The 26296-nt window shown below is 38.4% G+C and overlaps 1 protein-coding gene across 2 annotated transcripts in view; it reads right to left on the bottom strand.

The window, feature by feature from the left end:
- The window catches only part of LOC114648115 (kinesin-like protein KIF3C), a 152755-nt gene that overhangs the window by 8699 nt on the left and 117760 nt on the right, over positions 1-26296 (bottom strand). The window contains exon 6 of one of the 2 annotated variants that reach the window (XR_007934424.1): positions 9010-9118. Coding sequence is in view for 1 of the 2 variants with exons in the window: in XM_051924579.1 (XP_051780539.1) it covers positions 9010-9115 (106 nt within the window). In the remaining variant the exon portion in view is untranslated. The remainder of the gene's footprint in view (positions 1-9009; positions 9119-26296) is intronic. The other variant, XM_051924579.1, reaches the window with a different exon arrangement.

Raw genomic sequence — 26296 nt, 5'->3', positions numbered from 1 at the left:
CCAGTCCCACCCTCTATCTGCCGCAATCTGGTGTTACTTGGGCATCCCCTTGGCCTGGTCCAGCTATTCGGGTCCTCAACAATGAGGATCCTGAAAGCTGGATCACCCTCGGGGAATCATGCCACATGGCCATAGTGCCACTACTGACGCTCCCTCACAATGCAGGTAAATGTGATTCATATGGGACTCCCTGAGCAACCGCTCATTTGACACAAAGTCAAATCAGTGGTACCCAAGGATTCTCCGAAGAGACACAGTACCAAATGAGTCCAGTCTTCATCTTAAGTCACTAGATAGCACCCATGTCTCGCAGCCATACAGCAAAACAGGAAGCACCAGGAAGCTAAAGACTTGGACATTTGAACTTTTGCAGAGATATCGGGAGCAACACACACCCCTTTCCAGCGACCTCATGACTCCCCCCATTCTCTCGCAATCCGTCTACTGACTTCATAGGAAGAGTCACCAGAGACATGAATGTTGTTGCTGAGGTAAGTAAACCACTCGACAAGGTTGACATTTTATCCGCAGACAGACCTGCAGACAGGCATGGATCTTGCTTTTAATCCAGGAAACCTGCAAGCCCAGACACTCAGACTCCTCACTCAGTCTATTGAGAGCCCTGATCAGAGCCTCCATTGATTCCATGAAGATTATTGCATCATCTGTGAAGTCGAGATCAGTGAATCTTTCTTCACTAACAGATGTCCCACAACTGCTTGACCTCAAAACACTGACCAACACTTGCCCTGCAAGCACTGCACAGGGTAGAGGTAAGAACACACCCTTGACAGTACCAATGTAAAGGCAGGCCATGATATCCAGCAACTTCAGAGGGATCCTGTAAAGACTCAGGATGTCCCACAGGGCAGCTCCATCAACTGAGCTGATCACTTTACGAAAATCGACAAAGGCTGCAAAGAAACTCTGCCAATATTCGTGTTTGCACTCCATGAGAACCCTCAGTGCCAGGATGCAGTCGATGGTAGACTACTTATATATAAAACCAGACTGCTCTGGTCACTGGTAGTTGAGCAAATGATCAAGAATCCTATTGAGGATGACCCTAGCAAGGACCTTACCCTGCACCAAGAGCAGTGTTATTCCCCTGTAGTTCCCGCAATCCAGGTGATCACCCTTTCCTTTCCAGACAGAGAGGACAAGTCCTGTTTTCCAGTCAGTTGGGATGACGCCCGTCTCCCAAATGGAAGCAAAGATTGCTTTCAGTGCAAAGAGGACAGCCTTACCTCTAGCCTGGAGAAGCTCACCCCAGACGCCACAGATCCCTGCACCCTTCCCTACCTTCAGCTGGTTCACCACCTTTGCAATCTCAGTGAGACTGGGTGGTTCACAGCTAATTGAAGAATCAGATGGCTTTGACTCTTCTAAGGGTTGAGGCTCCTAAGGGCTTTCCCCCATCCCCTTCATAATGTGAGGCAGCAGGGCTACTCCCACAGAGAGTGGACAGGAGTCCTGACTGCCATTTCGGACCTGCGTGAAGGTTTTACAGTGGATGGACTGCCAATCCTGCCACCAACTCCCAAGATTTCCCTGCAAGTTGTAGGACCGCTGGCAGGGCTGGATGCAGTTTTACGTCATACCCAGGACAAGGACTTATTTTATATTACAATAATATTCAAATTCATTACAATGTTTCTCACAGTTGGGTCCCGCTTTAGCTGATCATGCTAACCTGGAAAGACACATGAGGGCTGAACTCCTACTGTGCGCTAATAAATAAAACAACAAATCTGTCTAAAAATAGGTCTGCACTACATTAAAATTACAACAGGCTTGGGAATTTAAACTAAAAACAAACATTGAGAGAGACTCGTTTTTCTGCTGGATGTTTTTGTTTCCCCAGAACTACTGTGATTTCACATAGAAATACCAGTCAAAAAAAAGGCTCATAAATCATTGTCTTGTCCTAATGTTCTGCTGCACAGGTATGTACTTCCTGGGTATATTGGATCATTAATCATTCCGAAGTGCCACTGCAACATGCAAGTGAAACCTGTATAGCATTGGCGCTGACAGTTTAGTGAAAGGGTAGCTTGATGGCACAGTGGTTAGTGCAGCTGATTCCTCAACTGGTCACTCTCTGTTTTTACTTCCTGAATCTGTACGAGTTTTTCTCCAAGTACCCCATTTCTCGTCTGCAACCTAACGCCAAACAAGCAACATTGATTTTTTTAGAGTACCTTTCTTTATTAAACCCCTTCCAATTCTGCTAAATCTACAGATAAATAGTTAAAGAGTTCACACAGATTTTTACAGGCAGATGAAGTGATTTGCTCATGTCTGCACAGTGGGTCAGATGGCAGGAACTGAACCAGCAATGTTGTAGTTTAAGAGTCCAATTCCTTCTTAGGTTGGGGTTGGAGTGAGCATAGGTGTGTGCGTTCTATGCTTTATGATGACTTAGTGTCCTCAAAGTTGGTTCCTAGATTTGCACCCAATGCTACTGGGATAAACTTCAGCATCCCATTACCCTGTAATGGAAAGACAACATTCAGAAAATGTTGTCTAGTGGTTTACTTAATGACACTAACAACGAGAGGGAGAGGGAGAGCCTCCAGAGTAAAAAAAAAAATTAATGGTGTGCCTGATTTAAAGTTTTTACCATAATGGAGCACAGTTTTAGATAAAGTGATGTCACATGATAATTAATAGTTTCCTTAGGAATGTAGGAATTTAAATTTTGACAGGCATTCAATCTATGTATTGACCGGCAGAAGTGTTAATTAAAAGCATTAAAGTGCATATTAGACCACCTAACTGCAGTATTCAAAATGAAGCCAATCTGCAAATAAACTGACTGACAAGCGTGAAGAGAAAAAATGTTAACTGCACTTCTGGAGGCACAGCTGAGAAGAAGGGAGGGCATTTCACCACCAAAAGACAGAACAGTATGGGGTACAGGATACAGATAATTGAAATAAAGAAATACATTGGATTAGGCTGTTTGTTGGCAATGGGAATTTTCAGAGTTACTGCTTGTGACGTCACACCTTTGCACTCCATTGTCTTGAAGTTAATTTATGGTTGGACTGTTAATTCACATATAAAGTATAAGCTCTAACTGTTTAATGAAAATAAAAATCAGAGGAAACACTTTAAGGAGTTATTATACTGTTTCAAACAACACAAACAAAAAAAATCACATTTCTGCCTGAGCTACTTTTTTTTTTTTTCATTTTATATAACAAAATGAGATGAGAGATCAGGGTTTCGTCACAAATCTCCACAATATCAGAATTGTCCCATTGGGAGTTACAACATGAAATTTCCCAGTGGGAAACTTGTATTTCCCATATTTTCCCATATCACATGAATGCAGCATCAGACAAGCCCTCTGTAATGCTCAAATTCCTCACACCTTTACTAGAAACAACTGGCTCCTTCAGATTCCCAAGAGTCTCTCCTGGATTAACACAGATGGAAGCAGCTGGTTACTTCACGTTCCTTTAATTACTGATGTCCAGAAAACTGCACTCACAACACCCAGACATACTGAGGGAATACTGTCAGTTTTCTTATTACTTAATACAATCTTTATGCTGAATATAATATTATCCTTCATAATCTGCATTTTTAATGGAAGCCACATTTTTAAGCAACAATAAAAGCAAGTAAAAATTTAATTGTGACATGGCAAGGTGACTACTGTATGTGTATCACATATTAAATAAACCAAAACAAAATAGAGTTTAAATTTACAAATAAGTGGTGTAAGTTGTTTCTGCTGATGCATATAAGTTCCTGAAGGCAGAGTCTAAGTTGTTCTCCCCATATCTTTGTGGGTTTTCCTCTCAGGATTTCAGCTTTTCTATTGCATTCCAAACTGTGCTGGTTAGGGTGACTGGACACTCAAGGGCTGGTCCTTGTCTTACACCTTGTGCCAATAGCATAGGCTTTGATGACACTGTGAACCTGAACTTGGATTAAATGGTGATAGAACATAGATGTATGAATTTAAAATAATTCATTAATACCATAAACAGAACTGAAAGGATTTACTTTAAGTATTGGTGGCAAGGCGGTTCAGGTGGTTAGTGTTGCTGTCTCATGGCTTCAGTCTTCTAAATTCTGTGTCAGGTGTGGAATCTGTGAGGATTTCTTCCTGGGTCTGGATTTGTTTCCCCCCTTGATACTCAGGTTTCCCTCCATCATGCCAAATCTGTACACGTTGGCTTAACCGGTGATTTCAAACTGGCTCATGTGGGTGGCTGAGCTCTATGATGATATTTATATTGCACTATTATATCATATTGAGGATTACTTGTGTTCTGTGTATTGTATTGTATTGACCCCCTTTTTTTGACACCCACTGCACACCCAACCTACCTGGAAAGGGGTCTCTCTTTGAACCGCCTTTCCCAAGGTTTCTTCCATTTTTTTGGGAGTTTTTCCTTGTCTTCTTAGAGAGTCAAGGCTGGGGGGCTGTCAAAAGGCAGGGCCTGTTAAAGCCCATTGCAGCACTTCTTGTGTGATTTTGAGCTATACAAAAATAAATTGTATTGTATTGTATGATGAATTTGCACCTTGTGCCCAGTACTGCTGGGATGGGCACCTACTCCTGAATTGGATTAAGTAGGTTTTAGTATATTACGTTACTCTAAGCACCAGAAGACTAGTCACAAACAGTCCACACTTGAACTGTCAGGACTCAGCCAATAATACTCTATCAGATGTTCAGCGGATCCTGGCTATAGATTAGTGACCCGGCCTTTTCAGTTAGGAGGAACAAGCAGTTGGAAGCTAAAAAACACTTAAAACAGCCATGTCATGAACTTAGGAAGTGCTGGGCAATCTTCTCAGAACAGCAGGCATGTAGTGTGTCACTGCAGGAAGCCCACATACATCCACATCAACATGACCACTTGAATTTAGGCAGTCAGGCATGCAGAGTAGCCGCGATATGACATCTCATTAAAAACCTTGGCCCTGTGGCGGATGAAGTCAGAATACCTCTAGGGATGGAACAATATTCAATAAATCAATAATGGATGTCAGCACTGCAGAGATGACATTTGAGTATACAAGGACACTAAGAAAAATGAACAAGGAGCCTTTACAATCAGGTTATGTGGGGTTTTGTCTATCTTCACTTTCCATTTTATGGTTTGGTCCTATTTCTCATATTATGACTCACCAAAAAATAACAGGTAATATTATTTGCAAACAATAAAAGGAATGCAACATTTTAAATCAAAGAGAAATATATAGTGTGTCCGGGATGGTAACCTCAACTTATTTCCTACTAAAATAGTGAAAACGTTTTAAACATTTAAAACATTTTTGTTTTGAACCATAGCTGCTCTGGCTACCCATAAACAGAAAAAATGCGTTCAAGAAATGGATGGACAAATTACTGTAAGTGCATGGTATATTGCGTGACTGAACTCAAAACTCTGAAGGTAAACACTGCAGGATGTCCTTCTATGAAGCATAGAATGTATCAGTTTAGTCAATGAAGCCACTTATTTATTTTAAATGGTTCAATAGTTCCGTTTTCTGGGAGTGGAGTAACTCTGGTATTCACCCTCTCATCATAGTAGGAGTTGTTCAATATTTTGAAAAATCAATTATATTGAAAGGAAAGTACATATAAATACACAGCTACCAGGAAAATGACTACGCACCCTGATTCATGAGTTTCTAGTATGTAACCTTGTGCACAAGCAAGGTCACATAGACATGCCGTACCTTCACACTTTACTTGAAGTGCATGTAAAGAAAATTGAGTGGGAATGAGTCAATCTGCTGAAGCCCCTCTCTCTAATGTAAATGCAGGCAGAAATCTTATATGCTAAGTTACATTTTATTATCATTTTTCATCTCGGACTGGTCAGAATATCTCATGTTTCATGCCTGTTTCTCTTTGTTCCCTTACTCTTTCTATATTATTTCTGCTGTATCAAAAATATATTTAAGTCATTAATAAAAATTTAAAAAAAAAATTAGTCTGACTCATCAAAGATAAAAATGGCACTGTCTATAGATGGTTGGTTGGGAAGAGTATTGCACCATGGTTGTTCATTTTCCCAGTGTTCATGTATATTCTCCAGGTAGTCTGGATTTCCTCTGCATCTCAAGGTTTGTCTGGAAACACTAAAGCGCATGAGTGTGCCTAGCGAAGGATTGCCATCTCATCTGGAATTAGATCCTTCCTTGCACTCAGTGCTAGTAGAATAGGCGCCAGTCCCATTGACCCTTACTAAAAATTGAAGGATTGGAAAATAAACACTAAAAATATGCAAAAATTTCTAGAATTAATGTCAAGGATACATGCAGCTTTAGTAGACTGGTTAATTCCAATGTGCATCAATTCATTCTTTTCTGAAGTCACATCAATTATACATCTCCTTGTACTGTACTGTATTGAAGTGTAAATCTTTCTATGCATTTAAAGTCATAATTTAATTCTATAATGAGATAATGAACTGCTCAGTGAAAAAGATGCTTAGATGAAATTAATGAATGATTACTTGGTTTTACTGTCAAAATGCTTTCAGACCTTGTTCTGCTTCTTTATGAGCCAAATATCTTTATTAAATGTTTATGCACATTAGAAAATTGTACATTCTAATGTGATTAACTAAAATGGGGGTGGGGCACAAATTTACATGAAAATAGTCACTTTTGGAAAATCAGTTTACAGATGGCAACTCAAATGCATCCTTTTTTCTTCTTTAATTTCTTTACTCTGAAACTACTGCTCTGCTTTGTGCAGTGCTTATTTTAAAACAACAGAGACTTCATTCATTTTAACCGAAAGGCAGATCCCTCATTTACTTGCATCATGGACAACAGCGTGCAACAGGGTAGTGATTATCCAAAGCAACGGGTTCAAGCTATGTTGTCTGAATTCTGCTATCATTTCATTATAAGCTGTAGCAGAAATATTTATGCAGATAAAGTGTTGAGGATCCCTGGTCATAATTATCAACTTTTTTGGACACTGGCAACTGTATTGGACTACTAATTTGAAATCTGAGTATGAATGGGGTCTATGTGAAGTAAATGTATGGAAGGCTGCAAGATGAAGCAGACTCATTCTTTTAATTTTAGATTCAATAAGCTGCAAAAAGTGGAGAACAAATTTAGACATCTACAGTATTAATGTTTATTCTTACAGAGTGGATTTTGAAAACTTGGGGCATTTAAAACCCATTTATATTACTTATATAACAATGAACACCATGGATTCTATTCATCATCATCATTTTCACTCCACTTATACTATACATAACTAGGCCACAATATTCTCAATAACCTCTTCCAGCATTATCTGAAGAATTCCCAGATGCTGTCAGGCCAGCTGAGAGAGAGACTAACTAAAGAGTTTTCTCCCAGTTGATCTTGCCTGGTACATCTTCTATGGAGGCACGTGTAGATATTCTAACTACATACTCAAACAACCTCAGCTGCCTCCTCTTGTTAGGTAGAATGAACAACTCTACTTCAAAATCTTCTCATATTGATGAGCTCCTCATATTATCATAGTGAATGAACCCAGCAATATTGTACAGAAACCTAATTCAACTGTTTGCACTTGTGATATCATTGTTTTGATTCCTACACAAAGCTTATGACAACAGGCGTGGATCAGAATACAAACTGATTGGTAAATCAGAAGCTTTCACCTCACCTCACTCACTGCCATACTCTCCATACACTATGGGTGCAGAGACTGGGGTGTCTTAGAGTGAGTTTAGTCTTAGTGTCCTAATAGACAAAAGCATGCAGCCCCTGACACTGAAAGCCATTCCAGGGCTTTACAATAGACATATCATTGTTACATGCAGATTGATCATCAAATCTTACTTCTCCCTTCACTGATCAGAAAAAGTAATGAATCATTCTATGTTCAGCCAAACTGATTTTTTGGTATTTTATACATAACTCTTGTCTACTTTCCTTTGTGTAGCATTTTCACTTCCCTTGGTTCATACTTCTTCAATGTATTTTCCAACAGGTTGTTTCCCACTCTCCAACACAACTCAAAATGACCTCATGTGAGGGAAGTGTGGTGTACTTTAAGTGTGCCATCTGATGCATCTGTGTCCAATCTTGTTATAGTTGAGCCATGGTATATTTTCTGGCTTGAATTTATTTTCTGTATTACTATTTTACTTAACTTAAAATCATTGTTAATGATGCTTTGTGGTTATTTCTATTGATTTTGCCTATGTTTCATTAATTGTGTACTGTGTCATTAACTGTAAGTGTATTTTTTGTGCTGTGTAGGTGATACCCCAAGATACTGGACCACGCAGTTGTCACCATTCCTGACACTTTTCTCTGGCTTTTCAGGTTTACTTGAATCAATTGGGCATCTCCTATCTGAGCCTTTTGTTATATTTTTCTAGTTTTGTGAAAAATATCCCCATTTATAAAGACTACTTTGTGAACAGTCTCTTAAGAGTCACAGGTTTTATGGTTCTCTTTCCCTTGAGGGACATCCAAGATATTTTATAAGCTGAAGGGATTTTGAACTTTAAATGGTAGTTTCTCCAGGCCACAGCCTCAAGTAGTAGTGTGGGGTCTGGCTAGGTTTGGGTGAGGTTATTTTGAACAGGCTAGTAGAAATCCAGGACTGTTCTGGTGGCTGACTTTTCACTAGGTGTCTGACTTCAATTCGTAACACACCTATCATGGTTTCCTGAGTTGGAAGTGTTGCTGCCAGTATAGGTTTTTATTTCCCACAATGCCATACACTTGAACTGTGAGTCTGAAAATATGCAAACAGATGAATCAGGAGCCAACAACATTGCTGCAGGCTAACTTTGAATAAAACAAGTGCTGATATTACAGACGTTTATTTTAACAGGGATATTTTTAACATAAACACATACATTGTTTTGATTTTAAAATTAGATTTGTGTTAGTTACTATTTAATTGAATGTTTTTCTTTTCTTTAACATCTTCAGCATGTCTGACCTGCATTTTTGTTCCACGTTTTTTATTTCTCTTAACATTGCTCTTATTCCCCATTCACTTACCCTGTATCGAGGATGAGCTCCCATTGCTATGGCAACCCGTGCATACTGACTGATTGGCCTCTTGTAGCCCACTGCAGAGGAAGGCCTCCTCTTCATTTGGCTGTTCCTGCTGATAAAAAAAAGAAAAAAAAAACAATGCCTTTGCTCAGAATTAACACTTGCTAATATGGTGTAATAAGCATTCACTAGCAACATTCTATACTGTATAGAGAATGATAGATTCACAAACATGTCATAAAACAGCACATAATGCTATAGGATTTCTAACAGTATTGTTCAAATTTTTGTATTAAGAGAGAAATTAACAGAGACCTGGCATTATTACATGTAAATAAAAGCATCAAAACAACAATGAAAATTACTAAATAATCTTACCAAGAAACAAATATTTAAAAAGAAGTCAAATATTCACTTAATTTACTACACTTCCTTCTTCAGTATATTGTTGTAAAGCCAATAGTTGGTCTCAGCAGCATTTACAACAAAGAAGGAAATAAACTTCTTAATAACATTGTAAAAATTACCAATAGAATAATTGCTTTGCATCAGGTCTCTGTCACTGAGGTGTATTACAGATGGCATAGAAAGAAGGCCAACTCAGTTTTACAAGACAGTAGCCATCCACTTTCTCTGCATTTCAGCTGGGGCCATCAGGCTTCAGATTTAGTCTCCAGAGGGTAAACAGCAACAAAACTCTTTTATTCCTAAAACTATAAGCTTTTTGAATTCTATTACTTGTAGAGATGTTGCTGAATTCTGAATTTTTACTTTTGTAATTTTAAAGGTTATTATTATTCTTTTTACTAGTCTTGGGTGTGCATAAGTATGATAACACTAGTTTTGAGTTGTGGTATTTTGTCTCATTTTCTTGTAGCTATGTTAACAATGCCGTATGTTTTGTACTTTCCTGCTGCAAACAAGTCTTTCTCAGGGATAATAAAGTCTACCTAACCTAACCAAAACTAATGGGATGCATGTTGACTGCTGGACACACTCACTTATTTATACAGTTTCCACACAGTTATACATTACATTTCCAATGTAATGTGAAGGGAAAATCAAAGATTTAATATTAAGGTTTAGGTACTGCAAGAATGTGTTTATTACTCATTCACTCTTATACAACAAGTCCTTACAAAAGGCTTCTTTTGGTTTTAATTGCACTTATAAAGCATCAGTAAAGTAGTAATTCATCTATGTGCAACATGGCATATTAAGAACCTTTTACATTCTGGTAAAGTTGCTTATAAATATGAGAAATGTATAAATATAATACTGAAGTAAGTAATATGGGACGCACTCTGGACCCCCGGAGGTAGTAGTAAAGGAGAGAATTAAAACAAAACTGAGTGCAGTTATGAACAGTGCTGCACATCTTCTCTTTGACATGCTAACGATGAAGATACGTTACTGGGGCTCCTTTATACCAACAGCAATACGTCTGCATAATGCCTGTCTGACTGAGACTGTCAAGCCTGAAGTGTGTTTTTTTAGTCATTGTAGTGTGTGTTGAGACAATACTGTATAATATACTGTATATTTATTTATCTATTTGTATATGTATTTATTTCAAGTGCTTCTGTATTAACCCAAATTTGCCCCTGAGGACAAATAACATTCTGCCTATCTGTCTATTTATCTATCTATGATCAACAGAAATATTTCTCACTTTAACCACTTCTGACAATTCCAAAGTGACATTATTTAGTAGGGCACACTGCACAGATGTATTAACAACTTTACTGATGCTTAGCAAGCCCTTTTAACACCAAAAGAAGCCTTTGTTAAATTCTTGTTATATAACGGGTACATGAGTAACAGATGTATTTTTGCAGTACGTATACTAAAGTATTGCCAAGGATTCTTTATTGGGCAAAAGATGGAAATGATAGATGTCTTTCTGACATTTTCCACAGAAAGCTGAAAATGCCCTCCAAAGTAAATTATTCTGTCACGCTGTTAATGTCTTTGCAATTTTTGAAAAGCAAAATAATATTCTCGGTAGCATGATGGCATTGAGATTAGTGCTGCTGCTTGACAGCTCCATTGGCTTCAATCCTAAATTCAGTCCCTGGTTATGTGGAGCTTGCAGTTTCTCCATGTCTGTGTTGTTCTTTTCCAGGTGATCCCTTTTTCTTCCCACATCCCTAATATGCCAGCATCACATTAAATTAGTGGTAAATCTGTGGTAAGTGTGTGAATATGCCCTACAGTGGACTGGCAATCCATGCATGTTTTGCTTCTACTTGTCCTTGATGTTGCCAGGATAGGCTCCAGTTGCCAATCCTGAATGCTTAACTGTACTGAAAAATGGATAGGTAGATAAAAATTTTGCATAATCAATAGAGTAAAACTAAATGGTAAGGGTCAGAAAATATTATCAAGAGGTAAGCAGTTAACAAGTAAAACAAAATATTTTTTTCTGTATACATTTACTAATAGACTTATCAGGAACACCTAAATAGATCCAGAGCAGATATATACTTGCAGCTCTAAAACTGTCCACTGTCACTGAAGTGATGTTACTACCAGGATGTGCATGAGTACTAAGGTCCAAAGGAACAGTTACATCACTACTGACTACATAGCAAAACAGTGCATAGTTTTAAGAAAAAACACCAGTAAATGTTACTCATGTAATGTGACTTTATATCTATGTAAATGTTCTCCTGTCCACCCCTCTCCCTTTTGGTTTTAAGAGACAAGTGAACTGAGCTGCTTTAGAAGCTAGTGGTTTAACGAAGTGGTTAGTGGTTTAAGTGAAACCATAAAGGAAGTACTCTGTTGTCGATATCTTGTTAACCCATCATGATGCATTATAAATTTTAGTGTAACGGTCCCCCTTGGAGATGGGAGCACATTTATTTTTTAGTATATAATATCAGCAGGTGGCAGCATGCATGGGGGGGGGGTTGTCACCACTAATCTGTAGAATAGCATACACACACAAATACCCATAATCACTCTTGCTGTAATAATTAAGAGTTCTCAGTCCAACTACCTCTCCTCTCTTTGGGAAATGGGAGAAATAGAACACCTGGGTAGAATAACCTACATGTACACAGAGAGAACATACAAAAACTGGACACAGCCAGCCATCAGAATGAAGTTTTAAAACCAGGTATAAGGACATCTGAGGGCAGCAGCACAACCTATAAAGCCACAGTTCCGCTTCATTTTTTTCAGCAAAAACAGCAGGCATGATTAAAAATGACAGTAACAGATGTAACAGATGTGTATGGAATTACACAGTCTGCTTCACTCATGCTTCTTTTATGTTATTATGTAGAACTCCTCTAGCCTTACTGAAAACTGATCTAATAAATATAACACCAAATGTTAAAGAAAAGGAATATATCAAAGCCTATTTTTTTATTTGTCTAATATGAATAATAGACTAAGTTAAAAACAAAAAGACTTAATGATTTTTCTACTGCTACATGAATTTCCCCTACATGTATAAGCTTCTTTTTTAATACAACAACATTTTCAAATACTTAATTCAGTCCATCATTGCTTATACTGGGCCCAGTTTGGGTACCACCTAACAAAGCACAAGCTTGGATATTGTCCTTTTTGGAACTGTAACTTACTGATTAATAGTAGTAATACTAGTAGTAGTACCGTCATGTGTACAGAAAACAGTGAAAATCTTAATCGTATGTTCAAACCAAAATGCAATGTGTTGCCACTCTCTGCATCATGAGAAATAACAATGTAATTCGTAATTAATAGAAAGCACAAATCAGCTTACCCAATAGCTTCATTTGGGTAATGACTTCATTATAATGACTTTACTTTGTATTAAGCAATTAATTACTTAATTAATGAAAAATAGAAAATTGAAGCACAGTAAGCAGCCTTTTCCAGTTGCAGTTTCCACATTGAAACTTGCCTTATACTCCCTATCAAATAAACATCATTGTCATTCCAGCCTGTCTTTTTGGTCATCTTGTACCACTGTCCCATGATCATGATGTCTTTTAGTGTGCAACATCAGAACAGAAAAGATGCAATTCCATGTTGATATACAGTAAATATTTATTATCATGTGTACTTCAGTATATTGTGAATCCTAAATGCCTTTAAGCTGACAGGCAATGGTATGTTACAAGCTTATACAAATATTCCTAACAAATATATTATTGGCAAATGATTCCCAGATGAACATGATTAGGGAGAAGATTTCAGGCTTTATACTGTTGCTTTGGAATTGGGAAAGAGGTGTGCTACTGCTACAAATGCACTCTAGTAACAAAACACTGCATTTTTTCTGATCTCTTTATTTTGTTTTATCAGAGCATAAAGCTGAGCCTTGAAATGTACTCATCCAGGCTTGGCCTCTTCTTTTGTACCCAGTAATGCTGATTGAATTTGGGACTCAATACTATGTTTACATACTTTTTACAGTATAGCATGTGTGGAAATGCAAGACAGAGAAACCTTAAAAACAGGAAGGTTTTTAAAAAATTGCATTGTGTTCTTGGAACCAGCGCTTTCTGTAATTATGCTGTCCATGGCACAAAACCAGCTTTTGATGTTATCAACTGTCATGACGTATGCAGTGAGATGAAGCAAAGGAGCACTAAAACAGAGCTGGTGGATGCATCACAGCATGCAATGGATTGATTAGGTTAATAAATGTTTGCTTCTCTTATTAGCATTCAATAATTGTGTGCTGATTACAAGCGAATGTCTTTACCAGAATTACCTCATCCACATTTTTATTGAATCAATCAATGTTGTTCTGTATATGGCAGTGTAAATGAAGGCAGAAACGTACTCTGCATTCCATATGGAGATCGTAATTTGCTTTACACTCCATTAATCCTCTAAATCTGAAATCTGGTCAGTGATTACAATTCGTGCCCACACTACTACAATTTCAATTAAAAACAATGTTTTTAAATTAATATGATCTCCAACCACACTTGAATTTTCACGTTATTTACAAAAGTAAAATACGTTGATATTTGCCTACACTAGCCGGGTAAATTGTCATTTTGCACATGTATAGAGCATTCAAACTGTCTTCATCAGAATAAGGATACAATCAGGTCAGGTCGGGGAGCATGCACTGGTACAGTGTGTTACCGCACACACCACAAAACAGCTCAGGATCAGTGACGTGCGATGAGGTTCATGGCTGGTGAGGCACTGACTCCTTCAGAGTCAGATTTGCAAATATATGAACCAAAAGAGTAGCTTATTCACTATTCAACTGGCAGCATGCACATTGACTGCTGGTTATGTTTCATATCTCATCAGCATTCTTTACACACACACACACATAGGTAAGGTACATATTTGGCTAAGAAAGAACGTTACATTTATAGCGGCGAGAGAGAACTTAAGAGAGTGCATTTGCTCCTCACCCTCCATGCATTCTAAATTTTCTTTTGCAATTCCACAATTCATACTCATACAATGCAAATAAAAGTACAGAGTGGTATACAAAAAAAAATCGGATTTCAATTTTGACCTTAATTGAAATATTTAGTTGTTTTTAAAAGCTTTTAATTCTGATGCTTTAATCAATTTTAATACAGACTTTTTAAAAAAAGGATAACAAGAAAAACAAAAGAATATTTTACTTAAGGTCAAAAATTAAGTTTTTAAATACTGGATTGTTTTTTTTTAGTCTGATCCCATTTTTTATAAATTTGAAAACTGTTTATGGTTTTACCTTTATTTGAAAATGAAGTTCATGCACCTATCTTTCTCCACGAAAATCTCTGTCACTTCTTGTAAAAGTCCTCCTCATTTTCCTTCAGTTTTAAAAGTCTCTCCGCCTCAATGGAGATTATCGCCAAGAAGAAGAGCAGTAAGAAGCACCTGTTGGGTTCACGGTACACGGTACTGTCTGCCTCACCTTGTGCCTTTTCACTGAGGTTTTATGTCTGATCAGCAAGACTAAATATGTCAAACACATTCATTAAAGATATTAGCCAGACTGTGGAAAGTCAGGGTGTATAATTAAACATGTCTGCAAACATCATGTTGGCGACTTACAGAGAGACAGCAACAGGCACATGCCAATTGCATGCATCAACCCAGTGTATGAGGGATAGCGCAGTCGGGGGTGAGGCTCAGCTCGTCACTGCCGCACCTCGCATTTCTCCCCTGTATTTGAACAGAAAATGGGCAAATTCGGCGATTTTTGACTATAAAAATGATCAACATCATTAGAATCATACAGAAAACAAATTTATAGCACAGACCAGTGGACAAATTTATTTTATGATATCATTTTTAGTTTTTTCACTTTTCTGCCTCACCTGGCTCCTCTAACTGCACGTTCCTGCTCAGGATCCTGGTTGGCAACTTCCCAGGGCAGATATGCGGTCCAGTCCCACCCTCCGGAAATTACCCTCTATCTGCCGCAGCCAGGTGTTTACGTGGGCATCCCTTTTGACCTGGTCCAGTCACTTGGGTCTGCAGTCCTTTTTGTTACCTCACAGCTGTGTGATTTTTTTTTTTTTTTTTTTTTAACGGTGACTTGAGTGCCAATACTGCCACCAACCCAATGATAAAATAGTATAAGTAATACAAAAATAGAAGTAACCACATATACAAAATACAAAAACAAAGAAAGAGAGTTCTAAAGCCATGATTATAGCACCTAGAACATCTGCCTCTCAGATAGGACTTTGAATATGAATTTAACCAGGTGGCTGCAATTGTTGGTTAGGTTGCCAAGATCATTTTATAAATGGAGCACAAGAGAACTCTTAGACTTGAATTTAATAGTTACCAAGAGCCTGGCTTGAAATGTGCTCTGGAGGTTGGCCCAATATGGAAACAAACGTGTCACATCTGTAAATGATTAGCAAGTGAATATTATGAATAAAGCCCAGGCATTAATGTGCTATTCAATTACCTTCAATGAGGCTTTAGTGATTTCAATGATTTTTCGAAATGCTACAGCTGCATTTTTTCAGCTAAAAATATGCTTAATAGCTTTTACAAATTGCATTTTATGAAGAACAAGCTTTAATGTGGTTCAGCTTTATTAACTTAACAATGTTAGTTGTGTGGAATTTGATTTGGTGGTGCTCATACAAATAAAACTTCACATCTCTAAATAACCTGTTTGACAAAAAACACACTTTGCTGTATTCATCCAATTAGTACAGAAGACTCACACATTCAAGATGTTATAGTCATGCATTTACCAACATGAGGGTTTATTCCTATTCTGAAATCTTATAGGCCTGGTCCTGTCTGAACCAAATCATTTATCAGACAAAGGAGAGTAAACAGAAGGTAAACGGAGTGTGAACTGCCCATTGGAGATGTAAAGTGAATCCACCATAGGGATGTGCTGCCCTGCAGTGTACACTATTATTTTAGCTGTTTCCTATCCCCAACACCAATAGGAAGCTCAAAACACTTTCAATAATGGACCTGCAGAAAATAACAAATGTGTCCAGTGGCACTCTAAATATCTTTAACTGTCTCAGGAAAAACAACCTGTGGTGAATTTCCTTTGTCATATTAAATGTACTGACCTCCCATGTTACAGGTGATGGAAATGGTTGTGCCCTGGAGCTTCTCCATTAGCTAAACATCCAAATCACTGATGAATAGTGCAGAGCGTTTTCCTTTCCTCTCTTAATGTAAAACACAAATTCTTTTATTTGTTGACATTATATTCCAGATTATTTGGGTACACTATTTGACTAGCTGTGTTTTACCTTATTCTGTATGGAGACTTGTAATTTGAGATACATAAGAATGGCTTCATTACCAGAGAATCCCCATATAAAAGCATAACTGAGTGGTGATAAGGTGCTTCTCTATGAGGAAACAACACTAAGTGTGAAGGTCTTAGAGATGTTGTCCTTCAACTTCATCACCTGCCTTCTGTTACATGTGCATTTACATTTATTGCTACTACAGATGCTAGAAGTATCTTTTGTTGGGCAAAGGCAGAAGTATACTGACAGGTACTAAAGAGGAACCATATTTAAAAAACAATATTTTTTGTCCAGTGAATACCTTTCATATCTAGTGCCATTTAGATATTATTAGAGCCCAGGAAACTCTGGCTTATAAAGAGAACCCTAAAAATGTAAGCAGGTTTGACACCTGCCTTACAGTCGATGCTGCTGGGACAGGCTGTGGCTTCGACCCTGATTTCAATTAATCAAGTTTATTTTAAATTACAATATGCAAATTATTTACATGTCCAATCATTTTTCTATGTTATTACACTTTCTTTTGTTTCCATGTGTTATTCATTTTTATTTATTTTTGTTTATATTTTTATTACTATTTTCATCATTTCACTGAATTGTAATTTTGTGGATTTTTTGCCATTTTTTATTTCTAGATTTCATGGGTTTCACCACTTGTGCCTATATGATTTCTATGGATATGATACATGTTCCATGTGACCTAAAAAAACAGACCAGCACAGTGAAATGCCTGTTTAGTAAAACAGGGACAAGGCTACAGTGGTAAGTCCATCTATTTCAATTACACCATACATATAGGAAACTCTGTTCAATGGATATTCTATCCCTTACATTACTCTTTCTTGGTGTGTATGTTGCCTTTGTTGTTGGACATCCTAGCCCTTGCATCACTTTTCCTTTGCTTTTCATGTTGCCTTTGTTCTTTGGACATTGCAGCTCTCATGTGGATGCTGGATGATATTCAGCCCAGACACGATGCTGAATATTTTCTTGATTTTTTATAGAGAGAGAGGGTCATTTGCAGTAGGACCAGTTATCATAAAGACCTGCATAAGATTAGCATTCAAGTAAATTTAAAACTTATTATGGAACACTTTCTGGTTTTAAATTATTGCTTTGTTTTTTCTCATGACCTTGGTTAATATTTTTACAATTTTGGAGATAATAAAAAGGTAATCCACATAAAACAACTTAGCTTTCATTAAGACCAGTGGTGTTTTTGGCATGAAAATATACTACCATACCTGTTCATATCCAAGTTTTAAAAAATAATTGGCTTTCTGGCAATAGGCACCTAAAAGAGGAGAACTGGTAGACATTCTGGATCTATCTTAGCTAACTTTCCAGCTCCATCATGCCCTCTGTACTGGAAGCCATTAACTGACTGATGAAGAGCTGCATTCAGTTTCCAAATGGAAATTGTAATAGGCCTTTACAAAAATGCATTTGCAGCAGTGCTCAGATTTCCTAACATAACCGGGGGCAATTGATTGCACTCATATTGCAATAAGGGCACCTAGTAGAATAAAGCTGCTTTTGTTAACTATTAGTAGTGCCATTCTATTAACTACAAGTCATCTGCGATGCCAAGAGAGACTGACAAATGTCATGGCTTAGTGGCAAGGTTCTAACCCATGATTAATTTATTTTGAGGCAATGTACCTTTGGCAGCTGACTTATGTAAGGTAGCTGGCTGAATCCTCAACATTTGATATGGCCTATACTATTCATTGTAACTTTTATTCATTCATAAATTTTCCACTGACAATAGTCCTTAGCAGTGAGGCCTATATGTCCTTTTCCCAAGCCACACTTGCCAACTCATACTGTGGAATCTCAAGGTGTTCCCAGGCCATCTGGGAGATATAATTCTCCCAGCGATCCCCAGGTCTTCCCCAAGGTCACCTTCCAGTTGGTCATGCCTGTAAAACCTCTACAGGAAGGCATCCAGGAGGCATTCATATTAGATGCCAAAACCATCTCAATTGGCTCCCCTTGATGCAAAGGGTCTGCGGCTATACTCCGAGCTTCTAATAGATGCCTATGCTTTTCACCCTATCTCTAAAGGGAGAGCCCAGTCACTCTGCAGAGAAAGCTTATTTTGGCTGCTTGCACCCAAAATCCTCATTCTTTAGGTCATTACCATAGGTTAGGGTAGAGATGTAGACTGACTGTAAATTAAGAGCTTTTTCTTCAGACTCAGCTCTTTCTTCACCACTACAGTATCAGTACAGTGACTGCATAACTGCGGCTTGCTACCCCAATCCATCTGTTGATCTCACCATCTCTCTTCCCCTCACTTGTGAACAAGACTGTAAGGCAGGTAACTCACCTCCCAGGATAGAACACCTTTATCCAGATTTAGAGGTGCTGATCCTCATTCCTGTGCTGCATACTCTGCCATTCCAATGGCTGCTGAAGTTCACCCCCAATGAAGCCAACAGGACCATGTCATCTGCAAAAACTAAGGCCAACAAACTGGACCCTTTCCCCTCCCCGGCTGCACCTTGTGCTGTATTCTGTGAAAATCACAAACAGGACAGGAGACAAAGCATAGCCCTGGCAGAGTCCCACACCCACTGGAAACGATGCTGATGTTCAACTAAGTATGCAGACATAGCTCTCACTGAGATTATACAGGGACTGAATAGACCTCATTTGGGGCCTCAGAACCCCATACTCTCCAGGCAAACCACCACAGAATCCTTTAAGGCACATGGACATATGTATTCTCTAAGTCCACAAAACACTTGTAAACTCAATGGGAGTACTCCCATGCCCCTTCCAGAATCCTCATGAGGATAAAGAGCTGGTCCACTGTTCCATGGCCTGGATAGAACCCACAATGCTCCTCCTGGATCTGAGGTTCCACGACTGGGTAGAGTCTCCTTTCTAGTACCCTAGCCTAAGGTTTTCCAGGGAGGCTAAGGAGTGTAATCCTCCAAAAGTTGGAGCACACCTTCCTGTCCCAGCTTTTTAAAATCGGGATCACCAAATCAGTCTGACACAGCTCCCGATGACCACTCAACATTGAACAGTCATATTAGCCATGACTGCCCAACAATGTCCAGAGCCTTCAGCCTTTTTGGGTGGATCTCATCCATACTCTGGGCCTTGCCACTGCTCAGTTGTTTAACTACCTCAGTGACATCCCTCAGGGAAATAGGCATTGATCCCCCATCAGCTTCTGGCCCTACCTCCTCCACAGAGGGCATGTCCATCGGGTTCAGGAGCTTCTCAAAGCGTTCTTCCACTGCTAGACAACATCCTTGGTCCGGGTCTGCACTTCTCCACCCTTGTTGAGAACAGCCTAGGTGAACCCTTGCTTTCCCTTTCTGAGTCACCTGATGGTGTGCCAGAACCTCTTTAAGCCCGATTGATAGTTGCTTTCCATGATCTCTTAGAACTCTTCCCACACCAGAGTTTTTGCTTTCCTGACCACCAAGGTCGCCACCCTTTTGGCCAGTCAGTACCTCTCTGCTGCTTCACGAGTCTTCCATGTTAACCATACACAGAAGGCCTCCTTTATCCTCACTTCTGGTGTCCACCATTGGATCTTTGGGTTGCCACCTTGAGAAGCACCTATGACCTTGAGGCTATAGCCACTTCCACAATGGAAGCTTTGAACAAGGCCCATTCGGACTGTATGTCCCCAGACTTCACTGGGATGCGGGAAAAGCTCTTTCAGAGGTTGGAGTTGAAAGTGTTCTGGGCAAGCACCTCCCCAGACGTTCCCAGTCCACTCTCACTACTCACTTGGGCTTTCCAGGTCTGTCCAGCTCTGCCCCTCTCTTTACCCGAATGTCCAGAACATACAAATATAAAATTGATCGTAGATCTTTGGCCTAGGGTGCCACTTACTGTATGTTCATTTAAGTATTTCTGAGCAACCTTATTTTCGAACATGGTGTTTGTTATGGACAAACCATGCCTAGCACAAAAAGTCAAATAATAAAACACCGCTTGAGTTTAGATCAGGGAGGCAGTTTCTCTCAGTCATGTCTCTCCTGGTGTCCCCATCATTACCTGATTTCTCTGTAGTTGCCTCCTTTGTATCTGCGGACTACTCTGGCATAATGCCACATAATAAGGCATCTCTGACTACAGATGCCATTTACAGATTGAAATCAGAGAGCATAGATGTGCTTTATCTCCCTCCCATTGCACACACACTCTGCTAGTGATGTGGGATCAGTTTCGCCTCTACCTTGAGGTAGGACAATATTTTTTTTTTATTTCAGGCATTGTAGAGCACACTGCATTCACTCTAGCGATAACCAGCTGCCATTCAAAATATTTGCACTTGTTGGTGACACTTTTGCTCAAATAACTGCCAAATAAATGTTCTTTGTGTGCCTCTACTTCAAAGATTTTGCTTTTTACCTTGTCACCATTGTCTCAACTTATAGCTAAATCTGTTACATATATGTATAAAGTTGATTAGCATGGTCCATATATGGTTGCTTTAGAATGATAACCTGGATGGAGTTTGAGATGCGCTCATGTACATACATTTACAAGATAATTGTGATTTATAAAGGTTAAATTGCATACAAATGTGTATACTTCATGTTTTATAAATCATATTTTTGGTGTATCCATTTTCCTGTTTTTTTTTAGTGTACACATATTTTCACAGTTGAATCCATGCAAAGATTTATAAATGAGACTAAAAGAGTCCCAAATCCTGATTTGGTGACTATTTGGCCCTGCATTAGCCTGAGTTGGACCAAGCTAATTAAAATTTAGATTCAAGGTTTGACAAAGAGACATGCAGTTACTACTATGAGGAATGTGCTTCCTAACCCTTCAACCTCTATACTTATTTGTGAAAAATAATGACAGCAGGTGTTAACTTGGTTGAATCATAAGTAAAACAGCAAAATATTTTCTCAAATATATTGTTTTTGTTTCTGTAGATGAAGTCTACTATGTATAGAATTAGTCTGAAGAAAAGTGTGTTTGGCTGGAACTCTACCGTCTAGATTTTTTTTTAACTGGCTGTTGCAGATGGTGATGGCCCTGTGGGCTGCTCTTGTTCCCCAGTATAATGGAACATTAGGATGAGACTAAGTAGAATTTGTGGAAAGACTTTTGTTTTATCAGATTGTGAAATAGCTCCTCAAGTTAGTTGAAGGAAGCAACAGCGTTTTTAGTTATATAAACTAAGAATATTGATGTAGAAGGTATAAACGTTACAAATTAATTTAATAATGTATCATTAGGAAAAAAGAAGCCCTTGGGTCACAAAATCAAGCATATAGTAAGTACTAAAGAAGTTTTCCATCTTTTTAACCTGCTGCCAATAACAGAAGGGGAGAGTGTAGCATGACTGAGAGAGAAAGAGAGAGAGCCTGCTACCGAATAAGAGACAATACACTCATAGTTCAAAGCCAAATAGGCTTTTGGTGCTGAAGAAGTTTTGCTTTAACACTAATGAGTTAAAGGACCATTCTATAATCCAAAGGCCCTGAGTTTGAGCCTCTCAATGACTACAAGCAGCTGAAAGGGGGCATTATCCTGAGTGAATTAATCAACAGAAACACTTACAATAAAGTACTGAAATATAAAAATGAATGTTATTGAATGTTTTTAGAGATTAATTGAAAAACACAAGTCAATCTCTGATAAAACATTGGTTTCTTCTCTAACAGATCTGGATTCAGTAGCAGATTAAAATGACATATCGTACTGAGAAATGCATAATGTATTATGTTATGTTTTTTGGTTGTGTTTTTCTCCATCAGTTGTGTGGAACTTATCCTGGTGAACCAAACACTTTAGTCTGCAATGCTATACTTGAATTAAACATTGCACATCACTAGATATGCAGTACATCATCGTAACTTACACTGCATGCTTCACCATTAGTTGAGTGTAACGCAGGTGCATAGATGTCCTTTCTTATCTCAGCATAACTAATTATGACTTGGTTTGACAGGGATTGTAGACATGCAAATTATAGAGAAGCAGACAACTAAACTAGAGTGGGCAAGACTTAAAGCACTGGCTAATTCAAATTTAATGATTTTGATAAATTTTCTGAATTGCAAATGTTATTTGATACATTGTACTGATACAATAATAGTAGTAATTACTTCAACTTACTATTGTACGTCAGTATGTAATTCGAACAAGTTCATGGCTTGTTATCTTCCAGGGCAGAAACACATACTTTAAGTGAGTATTACTTTATTGCTACAAATTGCTATGATCAAAGTGCAGTCTGTAAACAGGCTTTGGTTTGTGATATAATAGATAATGGCTGATGTCACAATTTAACTTGATAAAGCTAACAAATAATGAGAACAACAACATAAATATGTGATATGTTGTGAACTTGAAAATGTATATTCCGGCTTATATTCACTAAGTACTTGGCAGAGCAGCACTGTTGCCTCACAATGAAGAGACCAGGGTTTGGGTCCAGGAAGGAACAGATGATGATCAAAATACATACATATTGAAAAATAAGCATTTTTGAACAAAATAATATTCTTTTGTAGCCAATTTTTAAAAAGTTGGACCAATACTACTAATTACTAAGTACAGGTCAGGTCAGGTTGGGGAACATGTACTTATACAGTGAGTTGCCACACCCACCACAGAACAAAACAGCTTGGGATCCTGGTTGGCCATCCACCAGGCAGACACGCAGTCCAGTCCCACCCTACAGAAACAACCCTCTATCTGTCGCAGCCAGGTGTTACATGGGGGTCCCCTTGGCCTGGTCCAACCACTCGGGACATCAACAATGAGGATCCTGCAAGCCGGATCATGGTCGTAGTGCCGTAACTGACGCTCCCTCACAATGCAGGTAACGGGCTTCATTCAGGACTCCATGAGCAACCGTTCATTTGACACAAAGACAAGCCAGCTGTACCCAAAGATTCTCTGAAGAGAAACAGTACCAAAGAAGTCCAGTCTTTGTCTCAGTTCACGGGACAGCGTCCATGTCTCTCAACTATATAGCAAGACGGGAAGCACCAGGACTCCAAAGACTTGGACCTTTGTTCTTTTGTATAGGTATTGGGAGGGCCACACACACCTTTCCAGCGACCTCATGACCTCCATGATCTCCCAGTCCCAATCTACTGACTTCATAGGAAGATTCACCAGAGACATGAATGTCACTCCCGAAGTAAGTAAACCTCTTGACAAGGTTGACACTCTCTCCACAGACAGACACGCTGCTGATGGCTGTGCTCAGTCTCTTGAAAGCCCCGATCAGAGCCTCCATTGACTCACCAAAAAGATCACAGCATCGTCAGCAAAGTCAAGATCAGTGAAACTTTCTTCGCCAACAGATGCCCCATAGCCGCTGGACCCCATAACCTTGCCCAACATGCAGTCCATGCAAGCATTGAACAGAGTTGGAGCAGAAAACACCCCTGATGCACCCCAGAATCAACTGGAAAAAACACAGAGGTTCTGCCTCCTTACTAAGTTCACAGTAATTAAAATCCCTTAAAAAGTAAAGGAAAAGCTAAGGCACCTTACTCATTGCATTTCTATTTAATCTGAGCAAAAGTTGACAAAACCCAAAAATCTTGCTGCAAACTTGCATTCATATTTTTTTTTTTTTTTACTTGAAACATTTGTTTTTAGAGTGTAGAATCCCATTGGTACATCTCCTGATTTGTGTTTTGTGAATTATTTCTACAGTATTTGTCATTTTTATATTAAAAATTACATTTTGGAACATTTTTATTATTGATTATTTTCACACTACTTATTATTCAGTAGTTATACAATTGTATCATTATTTTCATGACTGTATTGTGATGTAATTTTTTTCAGTGTTTATTTGTGTGGCGCTGCTTTTTCACACATAGTTTTCATGGATGCTGCTATGTTGTTGTTTTTTTGTTTGTTAAATGAGTAGACAGAAACACAACATATGCTGTGATATTACTGCACTTCCACTATCAGAGATGTCTGCAATAGCAACCACAAAAGTGTAGAGCTAAAATAACACAAAAAATGCAAAAGCACTAGCTTAGTAATGACTTAGATAGGAACACTTTGGGTGAAGAACAACATTTTGGTTGTGAGATAAGGAACAAAACAGTAGGGAAAATAAACAAAGTACAGAAACGTTTAGTTTGGAAATGACTGCCCGACTATAACTCTCTTTTAATGTTTTGACTTTAAAAGATGCAATGGTTCACCCGGCCTATGCCTGTTTTAAATCAGATCCAATTAACAGATATACTACCACTTTGCCGATCAAAAAACACCCCAATAGTCCATTATCCTCAAAGGACCCTGACAAACAGAAGCTGTACCAAAAATAACTGCAAGGAAAATAAACATTAGCTAGGCAAGACACCCTGGCTGAAACATGACAGTGTGATGTTATAGCAGTCATATTACAAAAGATTTGCCGTGAGACTTTTTTTAACTTTAAATTTTTTAACTTTGTTGAAGCATAAAGAAAAAAAGAAATGACTATTTTTCAGCATTTTTCTGTAAAGAACTTCTGGCTTTGTTTACAACGTTTAATTTGGGAAAGAGTCTTGAATTTTCATTAACAATCTTTTGACTTTCAGTGTTTCTTGTTGTGTGCAGGAGACTTGAACATGGTTAAAATGGTGTGAAGTCTCCTAAAAGACCCATAAAGACAGAGAAGGCCAATGAGACAAACCTAGTTCAGATAATGTCCAACTACTCCCAACTGCTACCACTAGGATTCAGCCTGGCTAGGCCTAAAAGTGTGAGAACTGGTTTGTGAAGTTCAAAATGTACCTAAGCATTTCCAAAATGCCTCACAGGAGGGAAACTGTAAAAAAATGTGACTTGTGACGAAAAAGCAGACGACATCCTTTATAAATGACAATATTTACATAAAAAGTAAAGAGTTACAAAAGGTGCTCAAAAGAGTAAGAAGTAGTTGCCTAAAAGGCAATCCAAAATGAACAAGTCTCAAATTATAATCCCAAGTAGACAGTAAAACCAGAAAATCCAACAAGAATATTTACAAACTCCTTAACAACTTTAATGAAAACACTGCCTGAGCTCCTTTCCTCGTAAGGGTGGCCCTGCCTCTTGAGGAAACCACGCACAAAGGACATGGAACTCAGGCACACTTAAAGATACAGTACATAATTACAAACATAATGGAAACAAACGCAAATTAATACATAACATTTCTGACTTATGTTGCACCAGATCCCACTTCTATAACGTCACTTAAATCTCTACCACCTTAACATTTAATTCGGCCCATAAGGACTTTTAATGTGGGACTCCTGGCAGTAACAACAGTGTCCAAAAAAGTAATAAAATTCACAACTGATACAATTAAAGCATTCACAATCCCTGTCAAGTATTACCTGAAAAACATATTTTGCTACTGAGTCAGAAAAAACAAAGAGAGTGTAAACACAATTGTTGATTCTGTTTTAACATAAGCTTACTTTCATTTAGGGTGACTAATGGCTCTAAATTGTTCAAATTGTACATGCATGTGTATTGTGAGGAAGCTTGGTATTCTATCAAGGGCTGGAGATTCTTCTAGGCTAATAGAGACTGCTAATGAAACTGAACGATCTGCACCTGTACTATAGCAAAGCATACTGAGACCC

The sequence above is a fragment of the Erpetoichthys calabaricus genome, chromosome 3 (genome assembly GCF_900747795.2).
Source record: "Erpetoichthys calabaricus chromosome 3, fErpCal1.3, whole genome shotgun sequence".
Classification (NCBI taxonomy): domain Eukaryota; kingdom Metazoa; phylum Chordata; class Cladistia; order Polypteriformes; family Polypteridae; genus Erpetoichthys; species Erpetoichthys calabaricus.
Note: the sequence above shows the minus strand (reverse complement) of the source record. Positions and strands in the feature narration are given on the sequence as shown.